The sequence below is a fragment of the Nilaparvata lugens genome, chromosome 4 (genome assembly GCF_014356525.2).
Source record: "Nilaparvata lugens isolate BPH chromosome 4, ASM1435652v1, whole genome shotgun sequence".
NCBI lineage: Eukaryota > Metazoa > Arthropoda > Insecta > Hemiptera > Delphacidae > Nilaparvata > Nilaparvata lugens.
The window spans coordinates 77,901,978-77,921,810 of NC_052507.1; the positions used below are offsets into that span (position 1 = coordinate 77,901,978).

The window sequence follows — 19,833 nt, forward strand, 5'->3', positions numbered from 1 at the left end:
CATCTGTCTGTGCCTATTTGAATGAAAACTATCAGAGGCAATGGATCAGCTGCTAAGCAGCTCGAGACAGAGCACTTCATCACTGGCCGCCAAGAAGCCCTGACCTCACCCCCTGAGATTTGTTTCTATGGGGGTACGTTAAAGATAAGGTGTATCGACCGCCTCTACCAGCTAACATTGAGGAGCTCAAACAAGAAATAACTGTTACGCCCAAATATGCTACTGAGGGTGTGGAACGAGTTCGAGTATCATATTGATATCACTCGAGTGTCTGGAGGGGGTCACATTGAACATTTGTGAACTTGTTTTCTAGTGGGGGAAAAACTTAATTTAATACTCTTCATTTTGATTTACAAACTTTAAACCCAAGTTTCTATTATGTTTCCTTGATTAAATACAGATTTTCAAAGTTGTGGTATTCTTTTTGAATGACCCTGTAAGTTACAATGACGTACAAGAATTCTCAATTTTGGCACATTCCGAAGCAATGTTTGGAAAAATTTCAGAGGAGAATGTGTGTATTGAATTGTAATAATATTAATCATGTACTGAGTCGTAAATCAACTCTTTTTCACCATTAATTTAAAGTTTGAAGTTGAAACACCCAACGTTAGTAGACAGAAGGTTGATCACTCACAGGTGAAAGATTCGAAGTGGTGGGGGGAACGCCAACGTGACGTCACGTGTAGTAAAAAGTGATAGAGTAACTACACTGAGCATACAGTTTATTCACTGTATCTTCAAATACATCGTCGTTTGATCCCCTCAAGATTGACCTAGAACTTAAAAATTCTCCATACTTATAGCGATTGAATCACTGATTCTAATGATGTTGTTAAATATTTCAAGTTCATTCAACTTGTATGAATAAAGTTAAGTTGAAAGTTTTTCAAGAATCTAAAAACGTGATACGAAAAAGTTAATAAGCTGGAAAAGCGTTAGTAGACAACGTTATACTATTATAATTTCAGATTAACCCATGAAAAATCTTGATAAACCAATGCATTGCAATAAACCGATAAACCGATCCCAATAAATCTGAAGAATTTAATTCATATAAATGCACTGAACACATGCTGCTGGTATCGAGCACATGTTCAAAATATCTCATCCCCGAAATTCACAAGCTGATGTATAGCCAAACTACAAAATATGAACACGACCTAGAAGATGAATAAACCTTAAGGGTTTGAAAGGGATGGTTAGGAGGTGGGGTTTTTGCTTTTATATGGCAAAATACTTGTATTATTCAAATGTTTTGATAATTATTGTAAAGCAGAAACAGAAATCTTGCATGTCAGAAAATGTTTGTCTTATATAATTTGACTATACGTCACCGTATGATTTTCAAGAATGTGATATTCTGCCTACTCTGTACTACAGCCTACGTCACGGCTGCAGTTCCCCCACTCCAATTGCATTTCAACGAAAATACTATAGATGAGTGACCAACCTTCTGTTTATTAACTTTGGAAACACCTACTTTTTATCAGTGATGACGTTTCGACTTATTCTTGGTAATCTTCAGACTGGGAAAACACTCAGTTTTCAAAATGACCAGCAACAGGTCGAATCGTCATCACTGATAAAAAGTGTTTCCACTTATAAGGTGTTATTAATGCAAATTTAAAACATATTAACCAGATGCCAGTAAAGGTGCATTTTCGTTTGTGTGTAAATTTTCGCAGTTGACGACGGCTTGCATTGTTGACATTCATAATGTCCAAATTTCAAGTCTGCTAAAACAGCTGATTAAATAACATTATTTGTGTTTATTATTCAAGAATCGAAACATTTCTAATATTATATTAACTTATTGCCATTTGAAAGTATAAAAAAGTATAAACTCAATCTCCCACATTAAAACATAATATTGAACATAATATTTTAGGTTATTTAGACTAATTGAAACCCAGCTTAAGCTGGGTTTTCGTTTGTGCGTAAATGCCGTCGCCGACCACGACAGGGGGAGAATCTCAGATTGGGTAGATTTCAATTTGTCTAAATAACCTAAAACATTATGTTCAATTATGTCTTAATGGGGTAGGTTATGTTTATACTTTTTAATACTTTTCAATGGCAATATGTTGATATTATTAGATATGTTTTGATTCTTGAATAATAAACTCAAATAATGAAAGATTATTTGATCAGCTGTTTTAGCACACTTGAAATTTGGACAATATGAATGTTAACAATGCTTGCCGTCGTTGACTGCGGAAATTTACGCATAAACGAAAATGCACTTCAAGAGAAGTAAATTTAGCCAGTGCCAACTATAGTAAGGTCCACGTTATAATGACAGCATTTGATTAACTTTGGTTTTGCTATTCGACAAAGCCGGTGGTACTATCCTTTTCCAGGTCCACAACGATGGCAAGTATGTTTTTGACAGTGTAGAAATATAATTAATTAATGCAGAGAATCGGCATCGCTATTCTTTTATCTTTATCCACTGCCATTATAACGTGGCCCGCACTATAGAGTGGCAATTATTTAGCAGCTTCTTCGGTCGCAGGTTTTCAACTGTTTGTCGCCTTATCAAAGAATTTTAGTATGTATCAGAATAATTTATTAATTAAAGTTTTATCAATCACTGAATACATTACTGAATTGTAATCATGAATATACTTTAAAATATTACAACTATTTTGAGATATAATATATCAATTTAAATTGGATTAATTTATGTGATCTCATACTATTTTGAGTGTGAATCAGGTGGCTTGTGATTTGAAATTAGCGGTAAATCTAATTCCAAGATGGCGTGCACTTGGTGCACTGTAAAATACCAAGTGTTTCGAAAAGAATGACCCAATTTTAAACAGTTATATTTATTTTAAAAAATGGTGCTCACTAACAAATTTTACATAAAATAACTCTCAGAAGTATCGAGTTTATGATGATGTATTATGAGTGTTATATGAGCCCTCCTTCTGAGGCTCGGACGACATCTAGATGGTGGCCAAATTCATCCCAGACTGTTTGCAAGATGTCTTCTCGGACTGTAGCTACTGCATCAGTTATCCTGGTTTTTAGCTCCTCAATATCAAGTGCTAAGGGAGGAACAACGTACGTTAAAGATCGTGTTTATGCTCCTCCCCTTAGCACTTGATATTGAGGAGCTAAAAACCAGGATAACTGATGCAGTAACTACAGTCCGAGAAGACAGACATCTTGCAAACAGTCTGGGATGAATTCGGCTACCGTCTAGATGTCATACGAGCCTCAAAAGAAGGGCACATAGAACATTATTGTTACAAAAAACTATGAATCCATAGGCCTTTTGCCTCTGGTTTTTAAGGTTGGACTCTATGATACGAACAAAGCACATTCATATATCTAATTCAACACACCGCTCCTGTGGTCCTTGGTCCTCAAACATTTGTACTGACTGGATATATATTGACCCCCTCTTAAAAGTGCAAAAACAAATAATGAAGATCATCAAGCAGAGGCCACCTCGCTATCCGTCAGACCAGCTCTACAATGAGTTTGGTGTGATGGACATAAGACAGCTCTACTCCTTGGAAATAATTTTCAGACTACAAAAAAACCCGGAAAGCTTTCAACATAGGGACCACAGTCATAACACAAGAAACAGAAACCTTCTCATTACGAACGTGGCTAGGAAGGCAATATATCAACGACACTTCAACCACCTAGCACCAAAACTCCACAATCTACTTCCTGCACAAATCAAGTCAATAGAAAACCCAAGAACATTCAAAACTGCCGCTAAGAACTGGATTATTTCAACTGGAAGGCATAATATAGAAAACATAATCTCAAACAATATGTGAGCTCACTTACCAAACGTATTTGCAGTTTGCACCCCCACCCAGAATCTATTACTACTACTAACACCTACTCTAGTACATGGGTTTCCCATAGTTATTTTATGACCTATTGTATTGTATTTTAGATATTTTGTACTTTTTATGTTTTTAATTGCTTGTTTGTATTTTTTCAAAGGAAATAAATTTATTATTATTTTTTAATATTATTATTATTATTTCACTCAAAGTATTTATTTCAATTTTCACAACATTACATTTCATCAAGTACATATATATAATAACCTCTCTAGCTATTTAGCTATTTGAGAGGTATACAGTTAGGAAATTTACAGACAATAATTCTTTTATAACTCTTTGATAATTCCAATGAACACAAAGTCAACAACAAAAGTTCGAAAACAGTTCAGTACAGATTGTCGGTACACTTTTTTAGCATCCCACTTTGTCACAGTATTCTGATACACAGATGTGGAAGATGTGGAAGATGGCAGGTCTCTTTGTGGCTGCTGCAATAATTCTATTAATTCGGGTGATAGTGCTATTATGTGCGACGTTTTGTGTGACAAGTGGTACCATTCGAAATGTGTCAATATATCTTCTAATGATCTCGTAAAAATTGGAGAGTTGGGAGAGCTTTCGAAATGGTTTTGCCCAACCTGTGGTTTGTGGTTAGAGAAGCTGCATGATTCAAAGTTTGAAGTGAGCGGTTTTGTGGAATTGAATAATAAATTGAGTCAAGTCTCTGAAAAGTTGAGTGTAGTGGAACTGGATAATCTCAAACTTCATGTAAAGTTGGATAATATTCTGTCAGTTTTGAATAACATTAAATGTGATCCGTATCATTCTAGCTCGATAGATAACAAGAACTTGCATGTTGATTGTGACCGTGTTGTTGGCTTTTCGAATTCTAAGCAGCTCCTGTCGGTGCCGGTAAGCTCGGGTCGACAAACATCGAGACCAGGCCGATCGACTGGCTGGAAAAAGTCGACAGATACTGTCGATCTTTCTAACAATGATCAATCTGTCTGCGATACTGTGAATCAACTTGAGAATCAGCGACCAAGTGTCAATCAGGCTGAAGACCTGACTTTAGTAAATCTAAATAGATCTAGCAATCTAAATTCTTGTAACGTGAATGATGGCATTGATAATGTTCAAACTCATTCTAAAATCAATGACACAAACTCTAATAGTTTGACCAAGTGGGTAAAAGTTAACGACACAAACGGATCGAACAAGTGGGTAAAATCGACTTCTACTATCGATGTCGATACTGTTGACACTTCAAACAATCGACTTACTGAACAAGTTGACTTTGACAATTTGGCTGTTGAGGTTAGGCGTGATTTCACACCTACGGTGACTGTAAATAATGATTCTAATGTGACAAACAACAACGCATGGTCTGATGTTGTAAAGAGATCAAGGAAAGCTAAAATGACTATTCCTGTAAGTACAGGACAACCGTCCACGAGTGCCAAATTGAAATGTGACGTAAGTAAGAATTCGATTACTAAAAATTCAATTGCTGTAAATCAAAAAACTGTAAGTAGGCTTGCTAAAAAAGGTATGATTATAGGTACATCTGAGCATGAATCTAGTCTCCTGTCAGCAGGTAATAAGAGAGCATGGTTTTATGTAGGTAGAGTGAAAAGTGATGTTAGTGTTGACACAGTAAGAGAGTTTATCGTGAAATCCTTTCCGGGATCAGACCCAGTAGTTGAAAAATTACCAAGCAAAGGTGTAAATGCAAGTTTCAAATTTGGAATTAATTTGATAAGAGGGCGGAAATCATGACTAGCTCTGTTTGGCCAAAAAACCTAGTCTTGAAGCGTTTTTTATTCAGGAGAGACTCCAAGAAGACAGTCAGCTAGCTAGTACAAACGGATCTGACTTGAAAACTGTACAAATTGTAAATAAAATTCTCAAGTTTGTCTATGTGAATGTTCAATGTCTTAGAACCAAATTTAATTTAGTGTTTCTATTTGTTGACAATGTATGTCCTGATATTTTGTGTTTGAGTGAGCATCATTTGGTGCAGTCTGAAACCAATCACTACAACTCCATTTCTCATTTGAGTCTGGCAGCTGTTTATGCTAGGACAAATCACAAAAATGGTGGTGCTGCTATTTATGTTAACAAAAATTTGGATTACAAACCTATTGATGTAACACAATACTGTGTTGAATTTGAAATTGAATTGGCTTGTGTGGAACTCAGTGCTTTGTCCATTATAGTGGTCTCTGTCTACCGTGCTCCAAGTGGAAACCTGGATAAATTCTTCAATTTGTTGGATGGATGCTTGGTGTTCTTGTCTAGGCTGGGCAGGCGGATGATACTGGGAGGAGACATGAACATACATCTGCAAGTTGAGGATGAAAAGTACTCTATATTCAAGTATCTTCTCCAGAGTCATGGTCTATTTATCACAAACCGTGAACCGACTCGTGGTAGCTCCTGCTTGGACACAATTGCAACATCCTTGAACACCTGGGAATATGAAGTGACTGTTGTTGATCCAGTTATTGCTGACCATGATGCAGTTGTGATGGACCTGCACCTGGGGCTGGTGAGTGATTCTGGAGCTGGGCAGCCTGATACTGGACCAATCACATATCGTACTATCAGGGCAGACCGACTGCCTATCTTCAAGGCTGCTGTTGATGGTGTTGACTGGAGCAATGTTCTGAACTGTTATCAGCCAGAGAACGCATTTGGTGTTTTCTTTGAGTCTTTTATGGATGTGTTCAACAGTCATTTTCCTTTAAAAGCCAGAACTTCCAGGAAATTTGCAAGGAATCATGGAAAGTCTGTAAAGATTCTCAAAGACAAATCCTGGTACACACCAAGGCTGGCAAAAATCAGAAATTTGATTGTTGCTCTCCATGCGCGGATGGGGCTCATTGATGATGAGGGGGGCAGACTTCATCTCCGCAACCAGTACCTGAGAGCAAAGAGCATTTATCGAGCTGAGGTTGATGCTGCTAAAAGGGCGGCCAACATGTCAAAAATTGAATCTGCAGGAAACCCATGTAAAGCTGCCTGGGACCTCATAAACCAGATCTCCAAAGATTGTTCGAGACCTAAATGTAAAGCTACACCGGATGAATTCAACAGCTTTTTTATTGGTGAGGTGGAAAAGATAGTTGCTTCCATGAATGATGTGAGATATAATGCTCCTGGTTACAATAACAACCGAGTGAAGTTAGAACGGTGGAAGGAGGTCAGACCTGCGGATGTTGTTCGTGTTATTCGCGGCTTCAAGAACTCCCACAGTCCTGACGTCCATGGAGTTACAGTTGGTGTGCTGAAGCGTGTTGCGGATGGGATTGCTCTTCCTCTGTCTCATGTGCTCAATGTCTGTATGCGACATGGCTGTTTTCCTGATGTCCTGAAGTTATCCCGCACGATTCCAGTCTTCAAAAAGGGTGACCCTGAGTCTATGAACAACTATAGACCTATATCAATCATTCCTGTATTGGGTAAGGTGTTTGAGGTCCTAATGAAGGAGCAACTTGTGTCCCACTTCGAGAGAAATAATCTTTTTTCTGACGCACAGCATGGCTTTAGAAGTGGAAGGTCTACGTTTACAGCTGTCTCAGAGATGATTGATTTTATTGTTAAAGCCTTTGAGGAGAGAGATCTTGTTCACCTGGTCCTTGCTGATCTGAGTAAGGCATTTGATTGCGTGCCTCATGGAATTCTTCTTGAGAAGCTTGCTGGGTATGGACTGGGTGGTGAGGTGCTTGTGACCCTCAGATCCTACTTGACTGGAAGGAAGCAGATCATATCCATTGGAGGTGCTCTCTCACAGCCTATGCAGGTGGATCATGGTGTGCCACAGGGATCGGTGATGGGCCCACTACTCTTCCTGGTCATGATCAATGATCTTGGGCTTCTTGGACCGGTGCTGATGTTTGCGGATGACACCACAATTTACTCTAGGGGGCGGACGGTTGAACAAGCTGGCTTGCAGGCTCAGCAAGTTTTTGATGATGCCAAGCAGTGGTTTGAGAGAAACAGACTCTGCTTGAATGAGGGGAAGACTCAGCAACTGGTTTGTGGACTTCGCAGCCTTGCTGACTCTGCCCATAAATCAGTGGTGAAACTCCTGGGATTTGTCATTGACTCAAAATTGACATGGGCAGGCCATATTGATGGAGTTTGCACCAGGCTGGCACGAGTAATCTACTTGCTGCGTAGACTCAGAACCCTTCTCAGCAGGAAAGATATGGTGATGGTATACTTTGCCCTTTTCCATTCCCATCTGCTGTATGGACTCCTGCTGTGGGGGCATGCAGCGGGCTGCAAGAGTGTGCTGATGCTCCAGAAGAAAGCACTTCGAGTGATCACCTCAGCAGGGCATCGTGAGCACTGTAGGCCTATCTTCATTGACCTGGGCATCCTTACGGTCTTCAACCAGTACATACTGTTGAGTCTGTTGCATGTTAAGGACACCGAGGGCAGTCATGTGCTGAGGGCTGATCGTCATGTGCACGCTACAAGGAGGAGACTTGACATTGACATACCTCGCTGCAGAACCAACAAGAGAAAAGACTCCTTCCCAGTATTTGCACTGCGCCTATACAATGACCTGCCTGCTGGTGTGAAGAACCTGCAGGGTATTGCTTTTAAAAACCGAGTTGAGATCTGGCTGAAGAGGAACCCATTCTACTCAGTCAATGAGTATTTTAATGCTCACAAGGACAATATAGTTTGACCTGTCATCTTACCATTCGACGCCATCTATCCAGTTCCCTGGTCATGGATGTAGAAGGAGGAATTAAGGAATTAAGATATCCATACAGAAGGCATTTGCTGCCAACTTGATTTTCATCGTCTCAGCCACACATACACACAGGCACAGGTTACAACCAAGATTTATCTAGTTACTCTTGCTAAAACTCATTTTGATTTTGACTTTTTCGTAATAATTATAACCTTACTTTCATCAGAGTATAAACATTACAAGAAATAAACTCAACAAAAAACATTTTTTTCTATTATTTTCAATTTTGAACCCTTAATTGCTCAAATTATACATCGTATTTTTATGTGTTCCCATTTAATCTTGTTGAATATGACTTAAATTATCTAACAAACAAATCTACTTATACTAGGCTCAATTCAGTGTTTATAAATAATATAAAATTCTGGAAGTAAACTACTAGCTTTAAATGCGTTTTGAACCATAGCCAACTTTTGTTGGTCAAGTTAAGTAATTGTTTATTTTAAACGATTTAGGGCGTTGGCTTTCACTCTCAATATATTTTCACAAACACAAGCACAAGTTATGAGTCAATTACTACATGAAACGAATATATTATATATTTACAATAATAATGGGACTAATTTCCCACGATGATATATATTCAAAAATAACAAATTAAACAAATAGAAGTTGCTAATTATGGATCACTTTTTGTGTAGTTGAGAAGTTGATATTGTGGTAATTATTCATATTAAATGAAAAAGACTAAGAAATTGTAAAAAAACCACAGATTTAGGCCTATGGTTTATAAATCCGTGGTTTTTTCTACAATTTCTTAGTCTTTTTCATTTAATTATGGATCAACTATCTAAACGAAAAACAATGATCTGTCGACGATGATATCGGTTTTGCAACTGAGCTGAACCCCGGGCTGTCCTCGCCTAACCTAGTGCCGCAGTGCAGGATGGTTTCTCACAGCTTGGCGTTGGTGTCATTTGAGATGGATGTCTGGCTTGAAAGTGTTTCGGCCGCATTGCAGGATGACTATTAACGGTTGCCGGAAAATCAACAGCTGGGTTTTTTCGTTATTATTCGTGATAGAGAAATTCTGATTGCAGATTCGTTCTCAGCGACGCCAAGTTTAGCCTGAAGGCTCAGAATGTTAACAATGTATTTAAATAATTGAAAATCATCATGAAAAGTCATTAATATGGTAGTACATCACGTTTCTGGAAACTTTTTACTTGTGACTGGAGTTATTGATTATAGGTAGCACAAAAATAAAAATAATCGTGAGAAAGAAAATTGCTGATGAACGCGAATAAACCGTCACTCCATTGTTCTATTGTCTCGGCTGCTTGGCTGAGCCTGGCTGGAGGGATCAAATAACCGACTGGATTGATCTTTCGTCTGTCCACCAAGCGGGTCTACGCCGACTATTGCTGGGTGGAAGATGTTACTGCGGCCGCTCGCATTCTCACCAACGCTGCTATTATTTGCTGTCTCAGCGCCTAGTCCGATTCAGACAAGCATCCAGCCTGCACTGCGGAGCTAGCTCTAGAGCGGAGGGGATGGCTCAAGTAGTGGGAATGAAATAAATGTGACAAAATCTCACATTTGTGACAAAATCTCAGTACTATGCAGCGGATAAAGGAAAACTAAAACTACTATACAAAGAAACTGGCTTGAACACTTATAATATATAAGTGATGGTTATATATATAACCATCATAAACTCAATACTTCTGTGAGTAATTTGATGTAAAATTGATTAGTGTGCACCATTTTTTAAAATAAATATAACTGTTTAAAATTGGGTCATTCTTTTTGAAACATTCGGTACATTGATTGGATAGGAAGTTTCCCTTCTGTATTGATTATATTCTACAAATCTAATAAATTGATGGTGATAATAAGTAGATATGACTAACCGTATACTTGATGCCTTGAGCTCACAGTTGTCTTTATCAAGAGGAATAATTTTGAAGAGGCCATCATACAGGCGGAGTCCAATAACTCTGGCTTCCGGATCGATGACAGCAATTATTCCATTTTCAGACGGCCTACCGATTTTGTCCTCCACGTTGCCATGGGCCTTCGTTATGATCTCTAGATTCTCTCCTTCTCCCTTGCACTCAAGGATCATCACATTGTACTTATTGGTAATGATGAATAGTAGGTCTTTCTTCTCACGCTGCAATAAAATAAAGAATAAATATCTAATCATCTTATAATTCTTATTCATAGTTTATTTTTGAATTGTAAAGTATATTATTATTTTTATGCAATGTAACTAATAATCGTGGGTTAAGTGAAAGAGGGGGATTTTATTGCCTTAATTTCGCCCACATCACTTTTGAAATTGTAAAGTGTAAATAAAAGGAATTTATATATCTATCTATCTATAAGATAGAAACAAGAATTCTGTGATGAAAGACAAGGGTTCATGTGTACTCGTTGAAAGTACATATTACAATAATTTCTGAGATATTCCATGAAATGTCCTGAATTGCATACATTTTTTTTAAATACCTCGATAACAATTAAAGAAATGGACTTGAAACCGGTTGCATAAAGGTGCGAGCAGATTTACGCGCCGCGAACATGAGCAATTCACTTTTAATCAGCTGATGCCAAGCTTTTTATATCTATATCTTATACAGTTTCTGTAAAAATACAGATATAGTCAGCTGATTAAAAGTGAATTGCTCATGTTCATGGCGCGTATATCTGTACGCACCTTTAGACTCAAAATAATCTAGACTATCTGGGTTAGTGTACATATTAATGCCACCAAAAATAATCGTTATTTGGATACTGTTCTAAAATTTGGAATAATCATCTAATTTTGGTTGGAATATTTGAAACTGAAGAAAGATGAATAGACACTAGGTAAATTTTGTTAACCACTATTCAATCAAGCTAAAATTAAATAATTATTGACAACATTTACTAAAGGCCATAACGCTGCCTGGGTGAAACTCCAGGCACAAATGTGGGTCAAGAGGCTGAGTCAAGGGTGGCCGGGCGCCCTAGAGGCAACTTGGCCACCTCTTCCTCAGCGGTAGGACCTTCAAAGAAGGCTAGGAGTGGAACTCACTTAGGTCACGAGGGCTTATCAGTCTGAAGAGACGGCCAAGCATTTCACACTGGATTGCAACAAGCAACCAGGTGATGAATGGGATGTTAGTAAAGGGAAAAAATCCTGGTTCTTGTAAGGAACACAGGTATTGGTTTGCCTAACTGACATACTACTTGGGAACACAATAAGCTTCGGTTGACGTGTGAGGTTCTTTGAACCTTTGGATCCTTGAATCCATCCCTTCAAAAACAATTAACAATTAAAGGCCATAAAATCACTCGCAATACAACACTATAATGTTGAAAATGAAGTAGTATGTTTTCGTAATATTGAAGAGCTCCCTATTTTATGGACAAACCGGTTCAATCATAATTACAAAAATTATTGTAATTCTCTTTAGTGTTAGGTAGGGTACCAACTTCAAATCAACCAAGAAGAGATTCTAGGATAGTTATATCACTTTTCTGTGCAGTATAGTTTTTTATTTTTTTATTCAAAATGATAGTTTTGGTGTTTCCTTCCAACTGTAATATTCAATTTTACTCTTTCTCTTCCAAACTCATACAGAAGTGTGTGAAATGGAGTTGACCAACTAATTAAATACTCTTGGCCGATATTATTGAGCTTATAAAAAACTATTTTTTCTTCATTGAATGAAAATTTCTAAAATTATTTATTATTTTATAATTGTTTTAAACAATTTATCCATTAACACGCGAGTAGTCGTACGGACTTGCAGAACGTCAGTGGTCGCGCGTGAGCATTTTGCTCACACTCACCCTTATGGCTCCCTAGACTATAAACAGTTGGTTTTGATAATGCTCTTTCAATATTTATTAATTCCAAATCTTTCTCAACGTGTTTTATGTTATTATATACTATTTAATAGTATATAATAACATATACTATTTAATAGTATATAATAACATAATACATGGAGAAGATTCAAAAAATACATAATGCAAATTTATTGTTAGAATTTATCATTTTTATGGGATAAAATAATCTAATCACAAATGGAATGAATATACCTTCTTTATTTGACTCATTTCTCTACATCTAGATATAATAAAAAGATAATGAAAGTTTGAATCAGAAGATGGAATATAAAATAGGAAGATAATACCTATACATTGAAATTAGTCAACGTTCATTCTGTCATCCTCAAACTGTTCAATGACTCAAACTGTTCATTGTCTAGAGGACAGTCACAGGGAGGATTACATGAGCTGCCAACCTTGGAAAACGAAAATTCCCAAGCTAAATACAAAAGTTACAATTGTGCGGCAATTTGCCGCGGGTGCGACTATTCTCGTGTTAATATTGATTATAAGGTTGAGACTAAAAAGTTCTAATGTCTTCATTCAATTTGATCAATTTATAAGGCCAAAGTCAATAATTTACTTACAGGAGGTCTGAAGAACTTCATAACAGCGACTTTGCCATACAATCCTATTTCTCGCAGAGGTCTAAGGCCTTCAGGAGTCACAAGCTGAATTTCAATCCTAGTATTCTTGGCCAAAATCAAATTCAAGTCGGTAGGTGATGTAAAGTTTCCTGAAATAAACAGAAACAGAGTAATATAATTCTTCATTCTTTATTCAAACAATAAGTACATCATCAAAATGATAGGGAGAGGAAAAATAAGGTAACCTTGTGCTATTCCTCTCCCAAATTTAGATAAGGTTACACAATAAAAGTAAAATCTGAAAATAATATATTCGTGTGAATATGAAATCATACAAAATCAAAGACCTGTAAGGCCAAAAATAGAATCAAATTGTAAATCAATGTCAAACATAAATTTAATACTAGGGCAAAGAATGAGTCTGGTCAATAAAAAATAAATCTAGATGTCAATGTCCACAATAAATCAATTTGAACAGAATAAGATACGATTTCAACTTAGAAGAGTACAAAAATCCAAAATATAATTTTCAATTCAAACACAATACCAAACTAAGAGCAATTTATAAACCTCGAAACCTCTTAGAAGCCAATAATAATGTTTAGCGTGATCCTTCCTTTCCACATACATAAGGACCAAGCCACACGAAGCGTTTTCCAGGCGTTTTCAGACAAGTCGGCAGGGCACGAAGCTCTCCGATATCAGCTGATTCCCGAACGGCAACATAATCAGTTAATATGATGTGGTTCTTGTGTGTCAGCCTAATGTGTTCTCGCCCTTAATCCTATTGATTCAATGCTGTAAATATAAAGTAATAGAAGCTACATTTATTTAGAAGGCTTATGATGGGGTGCCCAGGCAGGAGCAGCGGCGAAGTATGAGGGAAAAGTTTTCGCCTGAAAGTATATTCGTCTAGTGAGGGAACAGCTAGATGGAAATTCGATGAGAACTACTATCCAAAAATTAGTTGCCAGCCCGGGAATCGAACCCGGTACCTCCCAATTGCCAGTCAGGAATGCTTACCCTTACACCAAACTGACAATCTCTGGATAGCAGCGCTCATTTTACAGCATTTATTTAGGATTTTCGTTAGATAATAATTATATATTAATAATTAGCATTTGAATAAATGCATTCTCTATTTAATTCCATCTTTAACTGGTTGGCCGCTATGGCTTCGTATAAAATGAGCGCTGCTATCCAGAGATTGTCAGTTTGGTGTAAGGGTAAGCATTCCTGACTGGCAATTGGGAGGTACCGGGTTCGATTCCCGTGCTGGCAACTAATTTTTTGATATTAGTTCTCATCGAATTTCCATCTAGCTGTTAACCCTGTTGTCAATGTCTGCAGTAGCAGAAGTCTTCGGGGTGATTTACAGCATTCATTTAGGATTTTCGTTAAATAATAATTATATATTAATTAGCATTTGAATAAATGCATTCTCTATTTAATTCCATCTGTAGTGAGGGAAATTAACAGAGGAGCCATCAAACAAGTAAGAAACAGTGCGGGAAGAAAACTGATGAGTTCCAAGTACAAGTCGGTCTTCACCAAGGACCAGCACTCAGTCCATACCTGTATGAATCAATTATGATGTCATAGGATTTGAGGCTAAGAGGCCAGCGCCAAGGTGCATGCTCTTTGCGGATGAAATTGTGCTCTGCGAAGCGACTAGGAACCAGAAACTAGAGTAACCTTATCCAAATTTGGAAGAGAAATAGCACAAGGTTACCTTATTTTTTCTCTCCCTATCATTTTGATGATGTACGTATTGTATGAATCAATAAAGAATAAAGTTGGAAGGGAGATTGGAAAGCTGGAGAAAAGCTCCAATCTTTGGTAAGGTGGTTGAAGCAGTCATCAAGCCCCAACTTGAGGACTTCTTTGAGAGGAATAACCTTTTTTCAAACATGCAATTCGGTTTTCGCAGAGGGAGGTCTACTTTTGATGCGGTAAATCGGGTTGCTGAACGGATTGGTTCAGCATTTGAGGATGGTGAATCCCTAGCACTGACTCTTTGTGACCTAAGCAGAGCATTTGACTGCGTTGACCATGGAATTTTGTCTGATAAGCTCCATTACTATGGGATTGTGGACTCAGCTTTGTCTCTATTGAATTCCTACCTGACTGAGAGGGCACAAGTGGTGTCTCTTGGAGGAGCTTCTTCCAGCCCACTTCCTGTGAATTTTGGAGTGCCACAGGGTTCAATACTGGGACCAATCCTGTTTATCATCATGATAAATGACTTGGACAACAACGGCTCGACTCTGCTATTTGCTGATGATACGTCCTTATTGTCATCTGGAGTGGACCTACAGCATGTGCTAGAACTGTCAGCAGAGCATCTCCAATCTTCAACCTCATGGTTCCAGGCAAATCGCTTTCAGTTGAATGATAACAAGACACAAAACATAATCTGCAGTTTGTCTCGCAGCCTGCCAGCTGAACAGGACCCTGTAAAGCTGTTAGGGTTTGTCTTGGACTCAAAACTGAACTGGGCTAGCCACATCCAACAAGTGACCAGGAGGCTGTCGCGAATTTGTTTCTTGTTGCTGAAGCTGAGGGGACATGTGACAGAGGCATATCTGGTAATGACTTACCATGCACTTTTCCACTGCCATATCTCCTATGGTCTGCTCATGTGGGGTCATTCAGCAAGGGTGGTGGAAGTACTTAAGCTGCAGAAACGGGCTGCACGGATTATAACTGCTAGTGAACATCGAGCACACTGCAAGCCCCTTTTTGTAAGACTGGGTATTATGACAGTTGTCAGCCACTTCCTTCTTCTCTGCCTGCTGCATGTCAAGAAGAATCAGCATGGTTTGTTGACTCGGAATGATGTGCACCATCACAACACTAGGCATCGAGAGCTGCTTGACATCCCGAGGGTACGTCTTCAGAGGTCGCAGGTGTGTTATGGGAGTGCAGCATTACGCTACTTCAATAGACTGCCTGCAGGAGTGAAGCAGTTGGATTTGCGTGATTTTGAGAGAGTGGTGACCGGATTTATGAGAGTCAGAGCCTACTATGAAGTGCGTGAATACATGAGTGATGATCTGACTCAAATTTTAACTACTTAGTCACTTTCTGCCATCTTGATCTTGACTTGAGTATGAAAGTGTTGTTTTTATTGTATAATGACGCCATCGATCCCACAGATGTGGGTAATGGATGAAGAAGGAGGTATATAAGGTATATGTGGGGCCTAAAAGCAAAAGCTGCAAAATCCACTTTGTGAAATTTTACAGGAGAGCAAAAAGAAAAGTTGAGGTGGTGAAACCAAATGTACAGGGATGAAATTTTTTCTATGAATTCGAATATATTAATGATGAATTTTCCCAAAGTATTAAGGCTTCAAATTCATTTGTTGAGTAGTTACAGCTGTTTTTAGTTGTGACTTTGCAGGTTTTGCTTCTCAGTTTTGGATATTGCTGATTTTGCTTCCAACTTTATATTTTATGACTCCAGATGTTAATGAATATTGGGCATTTAAATCCAGCATTGCCTATTTTAACATAATATATTAAATTTTAGCATTGTTAAACCATCATGTTAGCGTTGCCTTTACCATAATACTACTTAGAATTTGAAGAAATAATGATGTACACAGGAATAGAAAGGTAACTTTTTTATTGCTGCCTTTTCCTTGCTTTACTGGGTGACACCGGTGAAATACCATTTTCTTCATCAGGTTCCATTACACTTTAAGTTTATTGAAATAACTTAATAATATGAATATTAATAAATTCGTGAGCAGTTACCGTATTCACTACAAACCAATCCTCATTGGAAGTCAACAACATACAGCCCATCACAACTAAAAGCGGCCATGTTGGTCACATGACCAAATCAAGAACTCTGATTGGTGGAATTGGATTTTGTTGGTTATGCTTCTCAGACGTCAAACTTTGAACTTGGATATTGCAGACTTTGCAAACAAGGCTATATTTCATATATTAAAATAACATATTTCCGAGCAGTTTTTGCCTTCAAGAGTTACATATTCTGAAACTAGACACAGAACAGCTCACAGTGGTACCAATAACTCAATTCCGGAAAAAAGTGGATTTTGCAGCTTTTGCTTTTAGCCCCCACATATAAGGTATAAAGCACTTGAGGAAAGAGGCGAAGAATAAACCGGACAAACACAGAGTACATGGCATAGGGAACCGATGAGGAACTGACCGTGAGTCTAGATGAAGCCAACTCAAATCATCTATGAGCTTCAAGTATCTGGATATTAGATATCCTTGTCTATCATTCAACAAAGCAGATAGCGCTATCTCTTTCTCGCTTTACTCTGTTGCCAAATCGTCTTTTAACAATATAGAAATAACAATTAATTACTTTATTTCATCTTAATTATGAAAATTCATTATGAAATTATAGAAAAATATAATTTCTTGCTAAATAATTGATTATTTTAAACGAGAATGAACAGTTAATATCACATCAATAAACTTGTATCTGCTACCGTCTATACAGAAGGTATTGATAAGACAAAGGATCGACAATGTTGTTCTATCTTTCTCTACTTCAATTATAATTTGGACCTCACTATAGGTAGGAAGATGCAGGAGGCCAGGGTGAGGTGGTTTGGACATGTTGACGAGGAGATGAATCGTGCAGATGAAAGAAATCTGCTAGGAGCAATAGGAACATTCACACTGGAAACGTGCACGTTTTCTAGTTGCGTTTAGTGTGAGCAGCTACATGCAAGTCACAACGTGTTTCAGTATAACTTTCCAGATTTTTCTGGTTTATGCATGATTCGACGTGCACTTGCTCATTTATATATGCATTCGATGTCATCACACCATATTTTATAACTATCCTAGGTATCTTTAATACTATTCCAAAACCAATAAAGTAAATTTCTCTTAGTTACGGTATATAAATATTTCATGAAAATACATTATTTGATAGTGGCTAGCTCAATCAAATTTTTAGTTGATTTGGCTACCATGGATGTTTAAAACTAAACTTTTCTGTACCTTCTTGGCCTGTCAAATAAAACGCTGATCATAGAGCTATAGCCTATATAATTCATGTTCAACATACTCACTCTAAACTATACTGCAAAATGTTTGGAAACATTTATTATTTAGACCTACATTGATAAAAACCCTCTCAATTGTTATTCATAATGCATGCTTGAAAATTAAACATGAACAGTGAAAGAATTGATCTAGTACAAACTAGAAATACAATCAAGTTGGATTTATGTGTAAACTTGAATTCAAGTTAGGCATATGAACAAGTTGCTAAAGTGAGGTCCAAGTTATAATGACAGTATTTGATCAACTTTGGTTTTGCTATCCTTGTCTATCATTCGACAAAGGCGGTGGTACTATCCTTTTGTAGGTTCACAACGGTGCCAATTATGTTTTTGAAAGTGTAGAAATATGATTAATTAATGCAGAGAATCTGCATCGCAATTCTTCTATCTTTATCCACTGTCATTATAACGTGGACCTCACTATAGATTTGTATTGTTATTCAAAGGTTGAAATTCTATTATTTGTTCTTGTTTTTCTTTTTTAAATCATAAATACTTGATATAAGTAAGTGAATAGTTTTGATTTTACTTTATTCAGAAATGTAAAACCTAACCTTTTATATTATAGAAATTATTTTATTGGCGGGGGGAGGGGTTGTAGCCGGCTATGAACAACCAATAATGTATTTGTTTATAAACAATCAACGCCTTCATAAGTTCTATTATTTTTGAAATAATTATTGATAAAGTATTATTTTAAAAGAGCATATTAATTAATAATTTGAATGATTTTATCTCAATTACCTGTGACACACGAGTTGACCGCAGTCGGCTTTTGAGCTGTAACCACATAGTGGTGAGCCATTTTAGAAGTTATCAATTTACAAGAAAACAAATAATTTACAACAATATATATGAATTTACTATAATGATAAACAAATCAATAAGAAATACATTTTCTATTCGTTTAACACTTCACACTAGCAGTAGTCAGAGCTCAGAGGTTAACCAGTTTTGATGCTTTTTCGCTGTTATTACTAAAGGTGAAGACATTGCCTTCTTGATCATTGGCATAAACCGTAATTATTGAAAGCATCGTTAAGAAATAAAGAACAGCTTATAATAAAGTAAATGTTTAATTGGTGAAAAACTGACGAAATTAACTTAATTAGTTCGAAATAATCATTTGGAGTGGGAAATTGTTTTTGTATGAGACTGTACGATACCGCCGAAAAATGGTAAAATTGAAATTGCTGGAATGGAGAGAGGACAATTTACAGTTGCTCGAATAGAATTAATTTCACTTTAAGAGTGTGAATTATTGTTGGATCACTTATCATCTTTGTTGGATTACTCATTGGATAGAGTCAGTTTTACTTTAAGTTTAGTAATTATGTCAATGGAGTAACACACACTTCTTATTCTTGTAAATTTGTAAATAATTACTAATAGGCCTACTGCTTCATATAGTGAGGTCCACGTTATAATGACAGTGGATAAAGATAGAAGAATAGCGATGCCGATTCTCTGCATTAATTGATCATATTTCTTCACTGTCAAAAACATAATTGGCACCGTTGTGGACCTAGAAAACGATAGTACCACCGGCTTTGTCGAATGATAGACAAGTATAGCAAAACAAAAGTTGATCAAATACTGTCATTATAACATGGACCTTACTATAGTAAACGTAGCTGATTACTGTAAACACAGCTCAACATTCCCATAGATGAATATGACAGATTCTCAATGATTAAAAAAGTAGTCCAGCATCATTTTCCATATCCCTCATTCACCAGTAATTTGATTTCGTGCTCTATAAAATAAGTTAAG

General features: G+C 37.1%; 1 protein-coding gene across 1 annotated transcript in view; it reads right to left on the reverse strand.

Annotated features, from left to right (window-relative positions):
- The window catches only part of LOC111052867 (DNA damage-binding protein 1), a 94,739-nt gene extending 75,693 nt beyond the window's left edge, over window positions 1–19,046 (reverse strand). The window contains 3 exon segments of the mRNA XM_039426549.1: window positions 10,443–10,705; window positions 13,002–13,150; window positions 18,805–19,046. Of these exon segments, the coding sequence (XP_039282483.1) occupies window positions 10,443–10,705; window positions 13,002–13,150; window positions 18,805–18,865 (473 nt within the window). The 5' untranslated portion in view covers window positions 18,866–19,046.
- Between the last annotated feature and the right edge of the window lie 787 nt (window positions 19,047–19,833).